The sequence below is a fragment of the Grus americana genome, chromosome Z (assembly GCF_028858705.1).
Source record: "Grus americana isolate bGruAme1 chromosome Z, bGruAme1.mat, whole genome shotgun sequence".
NCBI lineage: Eukaryota > Metazoa > Chordata > Aves > Gruiformes > Gruidae > Grus > Grus americana.
In genome coordinates, this window is record NC_072891.1 from 25124402 (window position 1) to 25142297 (window position 17896).

Here is a 17896-nt window from a genome sequence, read left to right on the forward strand (position 1 = left end):
ACTGGGTGATATATGTGAATCAGAAAATGAAAACTGGAAGTGTGTCCATCTAATTCGTTTCATGTACTTTTTCAGAATCTCAAACAGCTAGCACTGTGCAACCTCCTCCTTCATATGCTTAAAAAATTCTTAGGGGCAATGAGAGACCACTTCACACACCAGTAGCCTAAGTGTACATACAGAACACTCCCTTTTCAATGCTGGATAAATAAGATTCACATTAATCCAGATATATCAACTGGAGACCAGAAAGAGTTTTTACACATCACAATAGAGCACAACTTTGATCTTTACAAGCAGCTGGAAGAGAAAGCAGGGCCAGAAGGGTCTGTGGTAATCACGATTATGCTCAGGTGAGTGTAGCTCACCATTTCTTTTTACCCTGGTTTCCCTTTTTTAATATTGAAAATGAAGGCATTGATGAAATTACCAATTTAAAGGAAGCTCATGGGTTTAGAAGTGGTGCAAGTACCACATATACCAGTTCTCACAACAAAGTTGAAATTAAATGAAAATATCTCCTGCTAAGATTGTTTGATTGAAAAGAAACTCCTGATGTGTCGTATTTTAGTGAAGTTGGATCAGGTCTTGCCAGTTATGACACGTGGTTGAGATGATTGTGTGTCTTCCAGGAGAGCAAGCCTATAAAAATGATAAAGTGAGAGAATACTCAGTTGCCTATTTTTGCCAGTAGATTATATTCTTGGAAGCTTATTTGGGTGGGGAAATACGGTAAGGAGATGAGGAAAGAGACTTGGTGTTACATTAGCTGGTATTGGCTGCAAAATTGTCTTTCTCTGTTGGAAGAAGAATTTGCATTGCCATGATGCACTGTGGTGGTGCATATTAAAAATATGTTAAAACTTACATGATTTTTGGACCAGCTGTTCTAGAATGCCAGGATATCTAATTTTTTTTTAAGAGTTTTTCTGTGAGAATTTGGATTTGTACAGAGATCAGAGTTCAGACCTCCAAGAAGACACACTCTGTGCCTGTGATGGTCCCGATACAACTAAGAGTAGTTAGCGAAAGGAGGATTCTCACTTCAATTCTGTTATCTAGACTCTGTGACACCATATATGAGGAAGAGTCTGATATGGGTTATTGTCCTCCTCATCTTCCCAGACTCCCCTGAAGCTGAGGAGGTAGAGATTGATTTTATAGAAATAGCCATCTGTGGCGGTCTGTTTTAGTGAAATTTCCCTGTGCTAGAGTAGCTTGTACCTTATGGAGCATGGCTGTAGGAAAAATGCCATGAGGTTAACTGCAGCTAGCTGCCATAGTGTGAGATAAGAAAGAACTTGTCTATGCTGTGTGCTGAATTATGCATGGTGGTGTGCTAAGGCTGAATTTCATAAATGAGTTACTGTGACTCAACAAGTTACTACCTATCATTTACTGTGGTAAATTCTTGTTGTGCATGCTTCTTAGCCTGCAGCAAAGCAAGGTAATGCAATCTTGGTAACTTTAACTTGTTCTGATGTGATGCAGCCTTCCCACATAGACCAGTTCTGTACAAATTAACCTTTCCTGGCAGTGGGGTTTCTTCTTTTTTGCTTTCAAGAGATGACTTCATGAGATCTAGTGTCATAAGTAATCCTTTCTTGAGTTCCTAGGAATTAGGATATGTTCAGCCTTTACCACACAAGTTGCCAGGAAATTATAGACTGTCTAGTTTCTGTGCTTACCAGCCTGGATATTACCTGTTGACCTTAGCGATGTAGTGTTTGTACAGTACGAAAATTTATTGATAGCCCTCACTAAGGATGTGATACAGCAAAGAGGCTCTTAGTGTGTTGGCCTCCAATAAAAGAGCAGCCAGGCAGGAGCCTTCGTGTCCTATATGAGAAGACAGATAAGAACAATAACGTGCACATGAAGATTAACATGTAGAAGAAACTCATTTTCTTGAAAAAGCCTGCTGGAGACTGAAGAGCTCCAGAAAGATGTACAAGTTTTTGGACTTCTTCCCCTCCACAGGTAAAATAAAGGGATTGTCTGCGTAGTACCAAGCAGCTTTGTTGCAGTCATACAAGGATATTTGTGAATGAGCTGTCTTGGAAACTAGTCTTGGTACCAGAAACAGTAGAGCATTTCTCTGTCCACACTAGTCAGTCCGGATTAGCAGGGCTATTTGTTAATGCATTGAACTATGTACATGTTCTTTACATGAAATCCAGGCTCAGGTTTCAAAGCTCTACCTCCAAACATTTATGTGGCTCAGATAGCTAGCCACGCTGCATAAAAGACAGTAAAATATGATAGTACGATCATCTGCACTGCTTTATGTAGTCTTTATACTGCTTTATGTATGGCTTTATACAAGCAATTTTGCAATGCTAGTTATTGTGGTAGCACTTCCAGTTTCATACCTGTCTGTATCTTTCAGTTTTATACTAAGTGGATGGTTTGAGTGTAATCCCTTTCACTTTTGTCAGCCTAGAACCTGTGTTGATAGATGTATTAAGTTCTTTAACTTCATTTTGAATGTGCAGGCTTTTGTAAGAAAATAGCATATGATTTTTTTTCTGTAAGAATTTACATTATAGTTAATTTTATTTTAAGGAGCCTCATTAATGTCTTAAATATGGTTAATGAAGTACCTTCATTATGTAGACTTACAATTTGTGTTGTGACAATAAGTTGTACTCTATGGTTATCATGCTTACACTGTCCTACTCAAATAACTAATTTTCAGCAGACCCCGTTTTAACTATTCTTACATATTGATGTGTGTTACTGACATTAGATGTCATCTTTACCTTAGAGGAAATTTGAACTTTTGCATGCAACAGCTCTTTCTTCTGGGCCTGAAGTAGTTTTTTTTATACTTATTGTATATTTAACTCATTAAGTTCAGACTAATTATTTGCTTCTTTAAATTGGTAGTCAGGCATGGGAAGCAGTAACTATAATTTTTAAACTAAACGGCTTTATTCATGAGCACTGAATATGGTCTTGAAAATGATTTTTCACTCTGATAGAAGCTTGTGTTCTGTTCTGCTCTTGTAGTCATCCTGCTCATCCCAAGAGAAGCTACACCAGTTACCATACCAACCGACACCTGATGAACTACACTTCTTGTCTAAACATTTCTGTACCACTGAGAGTATTGCCAGTGATAACAGGTGCAGGACCACTGCAATGCGCCCTCGGTCACGAAGTCTCAGGTGAGTTTGTCTACCTGGAAATAGGGGGTTGGATCTAAATTCACGTATTCTGGAGCATCATAGTTTTATACACTGAGGGCATTCACTGTTTTTGAAATTGCTGAAGTATAACACAAGAAATACGCAACTTAAGCTGAATTACAAATAGTCCTTTTAAATTCTTGCTCCTGATTTTGATCATGGCTTACTTAAGAGGTTAACTTTGTAAGCGTGGCCTTAATGAAGGCAACTAACCTACATGAACTGGCTTGATGAGCCAGTCGTCATTGATCTGACTGTAGCACTGGTCTCTTCCAGAGATCAAACTGTTCACAGAATACAGTCTTTATTTGCAAAACTCATATCCTAGGACTATCTGGAAAGAAAAGTGATAAAGAATGAATGGGTGGGCAGGGGTGGTATGCACTCATTTTCTTTAACCAAGGTGAACTTCAGTTTCTTGTTTCACAAAGACTAAGACTCTGCATTTCATTTGCAGTGGCTGTTTGTGTAAGATGTGTTTTATCCAAGATCAGTTCTAAACTATCAGGATAGTTTAGGTTTGGGAAATGCAGATTAATTTTATGGGTAAGTTTTCAAGAACAGAACACTTGAACAGGCTGCCCGGAGAGGTTGTGGAGTCTCTTTCTCTGGAGCTATTCAAAACTCACCTGCACGTGATCCTATGCGACCTGGTCTAGGTGATCCAGCTCTAGCAAGGTGGGGTGGACAGATGACTTCCAGATGTGCCTTCCAACCCCTGCCATTCAATGATTCTGTAACTGGAGGAGAAAAATAGGAAGAAGTATATTTCTAATTGTATTGATCCTTTCAAAAGTTTAAAAATAGTTTCAGAGGTATACAAATCTTAATGATTGAGTTTTTTACTGCAATATATTTTAACTCTGCTTTTTGAATATTTTATTCTAAAATCTGTGTAGACTGTTGTGACAAATGTAGTTGCTACCTACATGAAACTGCACAATGATTACTAAAAAAAAGATCCCTTTTCTTCATTAGAAGATTACAGGTTGAAACTGTATTGTATTTATTGCCACATCTCTAATTTTTTTTCAATTTCTGTTATGCTTTTAACATTTAAAAAATTAAAATCTCCCATTTGATCTCACAGAATATGTACAAATGTTCCAAAAAACAAGAGCCAAGTATTTTCAGAAAGGGGATTATGCTGCACAAGTGTTGTGATGAAATTATGTACCTACCTTGTCCTCAGTGGATTTGCCTGTGGCTGGCTGTAACAGATTGTCTGTTATTAGTTAAAGGACCCACCATTGTGATACCTTGTGACAGATTTTAGTGTTCATTTTTGCCCTTTTAGAAAGCCAAAACCCTGTTGTTCTGCTCATGCAAGAAACCCCTATGTACATGTTATGATAAAGTCACTCCTACAGGATAGTATCCCCTTTGTGGGGGTTTTTCCTACTCCACATCTTTTAGACCAGACTGGATGGGCCAGTGTCACCAACCCAGGAAAATCAGATGAAGTTTTTTCACAGGAGTTTATAATGGACAATGAGGCTCATGATGGCAAAAAGCAGTTGTGTAGCTTAGCCAAGGCCATGGGTACCTCTTACGGATTGTTTTCCTGCAAGTCTCGTGCTTTTCTTACTAGGCACAGTGCCTCAGCATTGATGGAACTCATGCATATGTATGGCATTATTTGTAGGAAGTTGCTGCCTTTATCTGTTGGTCAGATTGAAAGAATTGTTTTGATTTTTTTTAATGATCTGCTTAAATAAAGAAAAAAACCTCATTCTTGCTAACTTTTTCACTTGCAGCTAACAGTTCTTGGTCAGGTCTTGCTATTTTGATTGTATGTAACCTTCAAAGGGGCAGGTATAGCCATAATTAACAGGTAAATATATCTCTGTTGCCCTTCTGAGAAAAATGTGATGTTCAAAGTGTTGCAAAACTGCCTGAAGTGTTGTTACAAATTAAGAAAATAACATAGTTAGCAGTTAGATGTCAAGAATGTAAAATAATCTTTGGGGCCTGGTCAGGAACAGCAGAAAGGAACCAGGTGTACCACTGATGAGAGAATGTACCTTTCCAGTGAAGCCTATGTTGAAGCCTCTTTGTTGCAAGTAAACTGTACAAAAATATAATAACTAATTGTAGTTCATGCTGAGACAAGTTTAAAGGGATAATTTGCTTTGCTTGCAGCCCTGGACGTTCTCCTGCCTGCTGTGACAATGAAATAATTATGATGAACCATGTCTACAAAGAAAGGTTCCCAAAGGTAATGAATTGTATTTAAGATACTCAGTATCTAAATTGATAGGCTACATAGGTTTTAAGTAAGTGGTGTTTTTGTTACGGGCACTAATGATCCAACCCTGTAATGGCTTTCATAAAGCATCACCAAGCTCTTATTACAAAGATAAAATCACAATAAAGAAAATCCCTGCTGAGAACTGGACATTCATTTGGCAAAGCTGCTGAACTGGTTTTGAAATGAATCATGCTGGTAATATATTCTGCTGATTGGAAACTGATGGTACATTCAATTTCAATAGATGGTGTGTACTTGGAGCAAATGTATACTGAATTAGTAAACCAAAAGTAGTTTCTATTGCTAAGTCTTGTGCAGCATCTGCTGATACACCTGCAAATTCCTTCCTTTTCCTAAACACTCATTATATGCTTATTTTAATTGTGAAGATCACTACACAGTTGTGGGCGTTTGACTATGAGGTACCAAATGAGGACACGTTGCTGTTGTGTCCAGAGGTCTGAGACACAAATGAGTGCAGGTATGTAGCTCAGAGCACTGTGCTCTCAGTTGCTCCTAGGATTTTGATGACACCTGTAAAATAAAATAAGGTAAAGCTGATAGTGTTCAAAAAAGTGCCTAAAAATAGAAATTTCTTCCTAGAAATACAAAGAGACTTTTGTCAGGATTTGCAGAGCGATTGAGCAATCTGAAGTGTGGAACCACCCACTCATTTCAGTGTTTGAGATATGAGCTAAGGGATGTGGGATTATTTTTTAATAATAAAAATATCTTTTAGGTTTTTTTAAGCACCTGCAGTTTTCTGAGAACCAGACTGTTGGTTCTGTAAAACAGACACATCTAGCAACTTGCAGACACATCTGGCAGGACCTGTGAGCCTCTAGTGTTTTTAATCAGTTGTTGTTTGTTCAAACTATGCCCAGTGAGATATTTTCATGGTATAGCCAGTATGAATGGAAGGAAGATATTCTGGTCTGTAGTATTTACAGGTTTAGCAGAATGGAGTAGACCCACAGATGTTCTCTTTCTTTTTTTTTTATTGTTTTGACTTGGACTTAAAGTTTTACAGTCATGAGTGTTCCTTTAGTCCTGTTTAGTGATTGTCACAAGATTAGTGCACAGTTAATCACTAGTGGCAGGCAAAGGGGAGGATCTGCGTAGTAGAACAAGTAAGGCTGTTGCTTCTCTGGACTGGTAATGTGGGGAAACTGACACTTTGCCTTTCTGTGCTTGCCTTTTTGTTTCAGTCATTTCATGCATGCCAGCTAGGTAACTTCTTAGGCAGTAAAGAAATGTTGCAGAATGAGAAATAAGCTTTGAGGCTGTTCATTTAATGTAAAGCAGATTTAATGTATTGTGTATCTATTTGTCTATAGGCCACAGCTCAGATGGAGGAGAGGCTTCGGGACATTATAACAAATCATTCTTCATATAACGTCCTTCCACTGGCAGATGGAGTGCTCAGTTTTACCCACCATCAGATCACAGAACTGGCTCGAGATTGTTTGGATAAATCCCGCCAGGGCCTCATCACATCACGATACTTCCTTGAATTACAGCAGAAATTAGACAAATTGCTGCAGGAGGTATGAACCATGAGACTACGGTTATGTTTGCTTGAAAAATTGTTTAAATCTGCTTGCCTAAGAATTGTTATCTTGAAATAATCGTGACCGTTCACTCAAATAATTGCCAAAGTGATATTCATAGCAGTTTCAGTCTACATAATGACTACTACAAAGACTATAAGGCATCCTCATGTACTAGTCTGGAATAGATGGGTTGTAAAGATTTCAGAAACAACATTTTGTCATGCAGTGCCAGTTATAAATTGCTTACAGAAGTGTGTGCATAAGCCCTAAATGAGAAGGCTTGCTATTCCATTTACTGGGGATAAATGAGGAGACATACACACTTTCCACTTTATCAACCCTACTAATTGCCTGCTGTGTTGAGAAAGCAGACAGCAGCCCTTAGCTTTCCATTAGCTAGAAGTTAGTTAATTATTTAAATATTTATAATATTCCTTTCATAATTAAACTGTTTATTAACAGAAATAATGTCGTTTCTAAAAGTGTCGAAACTTCCATAGAATAATCGGCTAAATGAATTAAGAAGAACTCCGAACTTGACCAAAAAAATGTGCTATGACATAAGTCATAAGTTTATGAAAGTATCATTTTTAAAACAATAAGTACAGCATGTAATATACTCGTTTGTGTGGGATTTGATGGCATATTATGAACCAAAGTTAATGTGATAGACTAGCAGATTTGATATTGACTTGAAATTTTCCAACTGAGATGTTAAGGTACCATGCCCGTCTTAATTTATGTCTTCTGCTTTCTTTTGAATTCAGGAACAGTTGCTAAAGGTTTTAGTTGATTATTTTTTTTCCTATGCTGTTCTTTTGTTAATTTCTTTCAGTGAATAGGTTTTCTGCAATTATTGTATTTTGAAATTTTTCTCTTCATAAAGCAAAGCAAAATTTAAGGTACCGGTGATTATTATTTCTGGATTATTGAAATCCTATTTGTTAGACAGAGAAAATGCATAGAGCTTGCTTATTAGTCAAAAAGCAATTTGAACTAGTGACCTTCTTGTGGAATACTCACATTTTTATGATGCCAAAGTGCAGGCAGAGTTGGCCAGTTCACTGGAGATACCTGACTATGAATTATGTTACGCTACTGATAACGTCAAAATACAAGGAAACATGTCTAAGCTAAGATGCACTGAACCACTGTTACCACTGTTAATCACTGTTAAGAATGTATCCCTTAAAATGGCTGCACAGAATTTAGAGTACGTGTTCACTCATTCACTTAACACAACCCCCCAAAACCTGCTAAAAAACCCCACTCTACCAAGATATTCTCCAATCTGCATAAAAACAGTGCATTATTAAAAAAAACACCAAAACACTAATTTTGTCATGTTCTATGATGCTATTCCTTTATTATGTAAAAATTTCCTGTTCTGTAAAAACATAATACCTTAAAATAGTCAGACTTAATTTTGAGTCAACTGTATAATACCTGTTAGTAGCATATTATGACAGTAAGAAAACTTTCTGTTTGCACATCTCGGTTATGGGCACTCAGTTGTGCTTTGGATTCACGCGATTCATTTGTTGTCAATTCCCAGCTGTGATGTTCAGTGGAAAGCTGCATCTCCTGCTGCTGCTTGGCATGTTGTGATTACTTTGCATAACGAGGGGAAGACTCCTTGAGGTTTGAGCAGCTTTGTTCAGCCAACATTTTTATAATTCTAAGGTCAAGGTCAAGTGGACCCGAATGCTTTCCTGCTTCATCTCTTTTGAGTGTAACATATATAGAGCCTTGTTCACATATGCGCCTGAGTGTTCACAAAACTGTACAAAGGTGCTTTAAATTTTTTCTGGTGATTAAAGTAGGCAGGTGTTTTGTTTACAAAAGTGGGGGTTTTTTTGGACTTGGTTGATAGTGTGCGGAACACAAATGCTTGTGTCCAATTAAGGTTCTTCTGAAACCTATTGCAGAGTGCAAGATGGTATTGGTACCTTTTTCTTTTTACCTTCTTTAAACTTCACAGATTATTTCTCAGGTGTTTGCTGTTTTTTAAAATGGTAGTGCTTATATTAAGAATGATACATAGCTTCCTATTTTCATAGTCTTTTTTTAACTTAAAAAAAATACAGATGAGAAGTAGTTATTTGTCCATATTAGTCACTTTTTAAATGTTAGTTTCTTAATTTTCTTTGTGGTTTCGAATAAGCAAGAGATGATGAAAAACTTAAATCTACTGTTTCTACTACTCAGAATAAAAAAAGACTTTGATATTTGAGTCAAAGGCTTTTCATGTATTTTAATCAGAAGGAGAATGATACGATTTCTTTGCATTCATTAGCATCCTTAAATTATAGAATTTGTTCTTAGAGGGGAACATTTGAAAGAAATTTGAAATGCGGATCAGACTGTTGTGCAAATGTTATCAAATGTTCTACAAGTATTTTTTCTGTATGTATTCTTTTATAGTATTTCCCCCCTTTGTTGTAATCCTTGCAGAACTCAACTTTTCATTGTCTTCCTTTTTATGTGTACCTTTATATGGAGCCTCTCTGCAAGTGTAGTTTTATTTATTTTATTTTATGTATATGTATGTTACTGTCATTTTTAGCATGACATGCGACCATAGGAAATCAGTATCAATTTGGCATGGATGTTGCTTATGTTTAATAATATTACTTAGGTCAGTTTTCAATTTGTCCTAAAATTATTAACAAATTGAGACACAGCTGTACATGTAGAGATGTATATTGTATTGAAATGTAGTTCCTTTTGCAAAACTGATGATAATAATACTGTGTAAGTTTAAAAAAAGGGAAAAAAAAGTAGGTATTATATCCATTGTAGGCACTTCTATTTTGTCGTTGCAGTGTTAGAATTGTACAAATGGAATTCAATTTGAGGTTACAGCATTGCTCAAATTCTTGTTATTTCTGCTGGCATCTTGAAATTGACATGCTGTTTGTCTCAAGTACATGCTTCAAACCCTTAAAGGTGTCTCAAATACCATATATACTTTCCTGAGTAGTGCATCGAATGCCATTTGGTTTATTATCATGTTATTTTTATCTTTTAGGCTCAGGAGCGATCAGAGAGCAGAGAAATGGCATTTATTAAGCAACTTGTCCGAAAAATCCTGATAGTTATTGCTCGTCCTGCTCGCTTACTGGAATGCCTGGTAAGGTGCTTACTGTAGGTTTTTCACTTGTTAGCGTGGGAAGGTTTCTGGCTTAGTATTCAAGGCCCTTTACAATCATTTTATGATACATGTCGAACAATGAGGTAGGGCTTCATTCTTGGTGGGATCCTTTCTGCTTTTATTTCAGGAACATGGGACTGGCAGGGACCTCCTGCAGTTGTTTTCGGTTCCCTGCTATTGCAAGTACTATGTTATAGAATCTCTTTCATCAGTTGAGAAAGCACCAGTTAGAAACCAGTTGGGGTTTTCTGTTGTTTTGTTAGACTTTGCTATTCCTTGGAAAGACTGTTCCAGAATCATAATTGCTTGGTGGTTTTCCTGTTGTTGTTCTTCTTAAAAGTTTCATAATTTTGTTTCACTCAACAGCTGCCAGAGCTATAAGCAGCTGGCAGTCAGCTCTGCAGTACCTGATCGGGGGGGAACAGCAGCGGAGGGATTAGGCTATCTGAATATACAGTCAGAGTTATAGTGGAGACCAGAAGGAGCAGAACAGTTAATTTATTTACGCATGAGCATAGCACTGATGTTGCCAGACTGGGTTAGCTTGCACAAGGCCATGTGGCTGTGTTTCTGCTTTGCCTGCCCATGCTGTGGGAGGTGGGATGGCTCAGGTGCGGGAAGTTGCTCCTACACACAGAGCCAGTGTGCTTCAGTTGTTCCGTGGAACTAATAAACGCTTGCAGAACACAGTGTACTCAGGAGGATGGTGTAGACACCCAAATACCATGCAAGAGCCAGTCTGAGTCCAACAGGCCTGGCAGGCAGCCTGAGCTGACTTTGTTGAGCCACTCTGCTTGCCAATACCAGTATCAGTGTTGATGCTGCATACAGCTATTTGAGGCTGGCAAGGCTTATATGGGAGCCACTAACCTGCTGCTAGACTCAAGTCATGCCTGAAAGTGTCATAACTGCATTTGCATGGCACCGCATCTGAGCTAGTAAGTCTTTCCAACCTGATTTTGGCTCTGTGCTCTGTCTCTTCATCTGTGGCACAGTTAATCCACAACCTGGCTCATTCAGCCATGGGCATTTTGGGAGCTGCCTCTGTTTTGTTTTGGAAACACCATGTTTCAGTGTTCCCAGTTGCTGTTTGTTCATGATTTGCAATTCGGAAGGAATCTAAAATAAAGTATGTGCTCTGAATCAGCATCAAAGAGATGTTTAGAAAAAAAAGGCAGGCTTTAGAGGAGAGGATGTCTTACCATGTCCTGACTCTGCCATTGAATCCAAGCTTGCATTAATCTTTCACCCTGAACCCTGAAATGCTCATTCTGTATCTAGTGTGATCTTCCCTGCTTCATACCCAGGGTTCACATAATCTTTCTCCACCTCTTCACCCAGTTTCTCATATGATGTCTTGTTTTCCATGTGGTCTGCATCCTTCTCTCTCATCACACATTAAAAAATTTCCTTAAATACATTCTGCAGGCTGATGGACCAAGGCTTCTTTATGATGCTTTGTCCTGCTTTTCCATGTTTGCTGGCTCTTTCCCACCTACCCCTGTCCCCAGCTTCATCCTTGTCTTTTAGTTTTTTAATTCAGGTTCTCCCCCGGTGACCTATTTGCCCATTAGTTCATTTTCCCTAAATGCTATGTTTTATAGCTTACTTATTCCAAATCTCCATTCACTTAGTTCCCAGTTTCTGCCCCTGGGATTTTGTCCTAGGCTACTTGCTCTGCCTTATCACACTTCAAGTACAGCTGTAGTGCATCCTGTATCCCTGCGTTTGCTGGGCCTCCTGATGTGAGTGGAAGGGCCAGTGTTGTGAGGCCAGGAGATGATTGTATCTCTTAGTTGAGAGTTTCAGAGAAGCAATTGCAGAAAAAGACAGCACAGCTTCCTTAAAGCATTCTTAGTTCACATGGGATCTTTAGGAGATTTAAGCTGGAATCTTAACAATTCTGCACAGTAGATTTCTACAGAGGCAGCTAGCTTGGACAAATTTAGGCATACCGTCACAAAACAATACATTTATCATGCAAGAAGGTGTTATGCCTACTCCATAAATGTCACTGGAATCATGTAATGCAGAAACAAATCGTTTTTCCATAGTGTCCCTCTGGAAGCTTTTGAATAATAATGGCTGATATTTTAGAATGTCTGAAACAGAAACTATGTATGGAAAACTTCAGCCTCTATAAGAAAGTTCATAGCATTGTAGAAGATAAATCCAGCACTTCTCATGAGAAGTTTCAGATACCATGCAATAATGCTGCCAGCTTTCTGATGATGATCTTGGCTCAGGTGTTCATGATACGAGAGTTCCTATTTTTATTCACTTGATAATCATATGAATAAAGCTTCTGCAGTTTCATCTGTGCCAAGAGCTACTGACAAATACTGAAAGGTTCTTCTCCGTTTGTACATGGAAAATGAAACACAGAGTTGGAAGTAAAAATCAGAAAATAAATGTGTTTCTAATTATTAGCACGTGTGTATGTATATTTATCCAAATATACACACACACATTTATATACATACACACATATTCATATGATTAAAAGTATCTGTCTTGAAATTACCTTGAGGTACTAGCAAGTGGAGGAGAAGCTGTATATCTGCCACTGCAGCAGGTAAGGAGATGATGATGATTTCATGATGAAGGTAAATAGGAAGTCTTGACAAACATCATCATGTTGTGCTGTTCTTCAGTGCCAAGGAGTAACATATAAGAGAAACAGCTGGGAACAGCATGTCACATGAGGACAGTAAGGCTTAAAACAGCATGTAATGCTTAGTCTGTTCAGAGTTTTAGGCAGTTTAGCAGCATCCTGAGGCTTTTGAGCTAAATAAAAGAGTTTGGGCAGTTCATGGGTTAGTGTAAATCCTTTGGAGTAGGCTGGAGATGATGAAAATTGTTTCATGACAAATTAAGGACCAAGATTGTTTCCACGAGACTGAAGATTCCAAAGACATTTCATTTCAGACGCACTGCAACTCCTCCTGGTAGCTGCAGCAGTTTGGAGGCTTCCAAAATGAAACATGATACCTAATTTCTCAAGCTATCTTCCAGGTTGGGACACAGAGTTCCCAAGTCCCGGGTAGCCTGAGGAGCTAGGACATGAGCCTTGTGACCCAGCACGCAGGCTAAAGCCCCATGGAGTTATGTCAGGCCATGAAATGACTGTTAGGGAAGCTAACTAGCTCAGCTGTCTGCCTGGCTTCTGCACATATTCTTGACAGAATTGTCTTACTCCAGCAGAAAGTCTGTTTTGTTAATGTTTCGTGATTCTGGCTCTCTATTAAGCATTGCACCTGTTGTGATATATGGTTGGCATGAACATCTTGAAGAATGCAGTGGCTACATGAGAGATGTTTTGTTATGAATTCATACTGGTAGATAAAGTCTATTTCAAAAAAACCCAAACCTTTTCATAAACTTCCTTGTTCCTTTCAATGCTTACCAATTTTTATCATCTATGAAGGTAGTAAAATAAACATATTTCCAAGGGACTTGGGGGATAGGCAGGGTTTTGAGTTTCTTTTTTTTGTTCCTCTTGGAGGCTTGCCTTTTAGGCATGGTGTAAATGATAGTTGTAATATAGGTGGCTCCCAAAGGAAGACGTTTCATTTCTACATTTGGGACAATTGGATCAATGAACTTCAAATGTTGTTTTCAACAACTTATGATTTTGGCTTTGTTCTGTAGTTATTTATTTCATTGTATTTTCCATAAAGCATTGTGCATATAGATTTATAAGACTTCAAAATTTCATTCAGAAGTAAAAGTGGAGAACAATATATTTACATAGTTTATTTCAGTAGTGGATTTTTATATGCAAGTGGCTGCAGAGAGAGTGTCTTCTGTTTGTGAAATTTTACCACTGCTGGTTATAGGTCATTTCACTCTGAATATTATGAGAAGTTTTGAGGGCAAAGAACTTGGTATTCTTATAAAGTAGTGCTCTGAAACAATGATATGAAATTTCATTGCTTACATCATGTTACACTATGTAATAGAATAACAGACTACTAGTAATAGAATAAAAAAGTATTGTTTTTAATAAGGGACGTGTCAAATATTTGCAATAGAAGCAGCAAAGGAAGTTTTTGTTAGGCTTTAAGACTTCAGTTTCTACAGAGAGAATGATGGTAATTATTTTTTTTCTAGGAATTTGATCCTGAAGAGTTTTACTATCTTTTGGAAGCAGCTGAAGGCCATGCTAAAGAGGGGCAAGGCATTAAAACAGACATCCCTCGATATATAATTAGCCAGCTGGGCTTAAATAAAGATCCTCTGGAAGGTAAGTGCATGTCCTGGTCCAGCTATAGGCTCCTAGACATTAAAGGAGTAGCTGCTGCCTGAGTATTCACACACCATTCATGGTGTTGCACACACACACTTATTCTTGGGCACATTTCCTCCTCCTGCAGGCTTGACCCTAGGTTTCCTGCAGCAGGGTCTCAGGTGTTGGATTTTAGAAAATAATTAGTTTAATTGAAAGGTGCAGCAGCAGGATCAGCCTGGGCTGGGTGCTTCCAAAGAGAGGGACCCAGAACAAAGAAATCCTGGAGCAATTACACCCTTGGGTCCCACACACCCACCCCTCACACACCCCTCACATGCTGTCCACATGTCTTTTAGTCCAAGAGTGATTTTTGGTCTGAGGTCTTCTAACATCTAATTGGATTCTTCTTCTGTGTCCAGGCAGGCAGGTGCTTATCTTGTTGACTTGTAGTGTCCGCAGTTTTCCCTGGAGGTTGGAGCCTCCTTATCGTCTGGTTTAGACTCCTTGTACACCTGTCCTTGCTGGTGGAACATGGAGAACTGAAGAGTCCCAGAGTTAGAAAAACATTACCGCAGCACTAGTGTGATATCAAAATATGTTTCCATACTACAAGACTAGACACAGCACTGTACTAGCTGTTAGGAAAACTACTAGGAAAATTACTGAGAAAAATACCTCTATCACAGCCTAAAGTCTTCAGCAAATCTAGCTACTTATACTAAGTAAAGCTAAGCAGACAGCACTAATCACACTCTATTATATTCCTAAGTAATTTATTCTAATTAAAACCTACTTATTTAGGTTAAACAACTAATATCCCTCAACACTAGATTCTTCCTTCTCAATGTGTTTAATCATTCTGATAACCTATGTGTACCTGAAAAGAGTCAAAGTAGAGATGGTAGCAGAATAAGCATTTGCTAAACCTCACAGTTCTCTCACAAGCTCAACGGCATTAAAAAGACCATCTGAGATTTTTTGGTTGTGAATATCATTCACAAATACACTGTGTCAATGATACTTACCATCATCTTCTAGCCTGGCAGTGCAACTTTCTTAGCTTTAGCTGAAATTTACTGCTATAATTTGACAATGACTGTTATCCAACTGTAGGTGTAAATGAAACTGGGCTGAGCTGTGATTTGCCCTTCTGTGCCCCCAGGCTCCCACATCTTGGAGTCTCTGAGAAGAATATCTCCCATTCCTATTAAAACTGGAAAGATTTATTTTTCTCGGAAATGTATGTGTTCATGTTGAGAACTTTTGCAGAGAGCGCTCTAGTTCCAAAGGAGGTATTGTCATTGCAGACTTTTTGTTTGCCTGATTCTTCTTTTAAGGACAGTGTTGAGAAAACTGAAACTACTTCCGTCTCCTAACCAGACCATCTTTTTGTCCATCCTGATGAAGGATTCTATCACTGGTGGCAAATGGAAATTGGTTCGTTGTGTTCAGTGCTAGTCTTGCAATTTGGAAGAAATTGGCAGAAATGCCATCATGGAAAATCCGTCTAGCTAGTGCCATTTAGCTTGTCTTCTGCGTTACGATCCAGGACAGGTGTATCTCCTGGAGAGGACCTGATAACACAAAATAAAAAAAAAGGTTTATCGCAGCTTTTTGCTGTTTTTTAACCAGTTCTCATGATGGAAGATTACATTTCCTTAAAGGAGTAGTGTGTTAAAAGAAAACTCTCTTTTGTTCAACTTCAGCAGCTTGTCAAGTTTAGCACTGACAGATGTTTTTAGTAATCTGGTTAGATCTAGTTCAATTAGATTGGATGTTATTATAGATGATAGTCATGTTATATTAACAGATTTAAAGAAAGTCAAGCCTAGTCCGCTTCCTATCTTCACAGAACTTTGTCATCCAAATTTAGTATTATTTCTGTCTGAGATAAAGATTAAAGCAGCTTTGACACTCTTTGCTTGGATTCAGAGTTCAGCAAGGATGCCAGACAAATTGGGAAAATATACATAAATACTGTTTTCCACGTAGGAAGGATCAAGAAGTAGCTTAATTCTCTGCAAAATAAAGAGGTGTCTGCTGGATTTGGAGAGCTGTTGGTCTGGCCTAGACTGGTAATTCATAAATTCTTTACTCTTCAAGTACGCAAGGTTTAATTTGGAGTGTGGGTTGAGAGTTGAGTATTATTGACCCTGGTTCTACTACTTGAACTTTATCTTACTGATTGACTCTTTCTGACCACTTGGGTAAAAGTGTTCCTTGGCATGAGTCAAGAATATGACACTACCTAAGTTTAATAATATCTTTGAATTTTTTTAAAGTTTATTGTGAAAGAGGTCTAGAGACAAATGCTATATACAAATAAGGGACAATTATTTCTCAGACTAAATATTTGTTTTATGTGAGTGTACTTCATCTAGGACACATCTTATAATTACATTTCATAAATTGAATTTTAGTGAATATAACATAAACGTTGAAGCATTCCAGGATAATTGAAATGCGGGATTTTTTCTGAGGGGGAAAAAATGGTCTGTGTGGTTTGTCAGTAACTACTGAGGGGTGTATGATATATGGATTACTCATCTTTGGTTCAGTTGGAGACGTGGGCAATTGAATTATTTTATGTATCATTTTAAAGGTTAATGTGTCTGTAGATTTGCGATCAGATAATTCAGGCCATCTGATTTGTAGTAATGCTTTCCTGCCTCCCTACAAAAGTGATATTTTTAAGCAGTATAAATCACTGTGCAATGACTTCTTAAATGATCTGGGTTTGGGTTAAATTGGTACCTCTATATACAAGGACATTTCCTAAGGCAAAATAAAAGAATAACACTATGGGTTAATGCCCTGGAATTAATCTTTTATAAAGAGAATTATTTGGAAACACTATATTCATTGCTATAAAAAATATTACCTGAAGATCATCCTCCTGAGAGTTTTAAATTCCTTGTATGCAAAAATAAAAAATATTTTTAAAATATTTAATAGCAGAAGAACTAAATCTTTAAAAACCAACAAAATGAATCTCAGTAACGCCACATATTGTGAAACACAGAATTGTATTTTCACCTAAGCTGTTAAATTAAGTGTACATTGATCATAAATGTTCATGCGAAGGATTTTACTTCCTCTGCAGAGAAAAGCAACCTACTTCTTTAGGCCTTTTTCTGCTTACCTCCTTTGTTTGCTGCCATAGCTGTAGTGTCTTTTCTTTGAGTGAAATGATGCATGCATTACTTGGAGATAATGCTAGATAAATTTATACTATACTGAAAGCAATACCACAACAGATTCATCACTTAGCAGAGACTGGTGGCTGCATTTCTGAAGAGTTCCCCAGGGAGAAATTTTTCCCTGTGGTTTTTAAATTACCATCTTTACCTTTTTGAATCATGAGTCTTCAGAAATGGTTTAAATCAATGAAAGAAGAAGGGCAGATGTTTAATGGTATTTAGATGAGTTTTAAAAATCTCTTCAGGCATTGCAAAATGGTTCCATAGCTCCCTGTTTGGAAAGCTGACTCTTGGTTCCATTCCATTACTACCTACT

At 37.8% G+C, this 17896-nt stretch overlaps 1 protein-coding gene across 7 annotated transcripts in view; it reads left to right on the forward strand.

Moving 5' to 3' along the window:
* MAST4 (microtubule associated serine/threonine kinase family member 4) overlaps nucleotides 1-17896 on the forward strand; it is a 291542-nt gene that overhangs the window by 230930 nt on the left and 42716 nt on the right. For all 7 annotated transcript variants that reach the window (XM_054809945.1, XM_054809951.1, XM_054809946.1 and 4 more), the window contains 5 exons: nucleotides 3013-3170; nucleotides 5334-5409; nucleotides 6780-6989; nucleotides 10027-10128; nucleotides 14263-14395. In XM_054809945.1, coding sequence (XP_054665920.1) covers nucleotides 3013-3170; nucleotides 5334-5409; nucleotides 6780-6989; nucleotides 10027-10128; nucleotides 14263-14395 — 679 coding nt within the window. The remainder of the gene's footprint in view (nucleotides 1-3012; nucleotides 3171-5333; nucleotides 5410-6779; nucleotides 6990-10026; nucleotides 10129-14262; nucleotides 14396-17896) is intronic.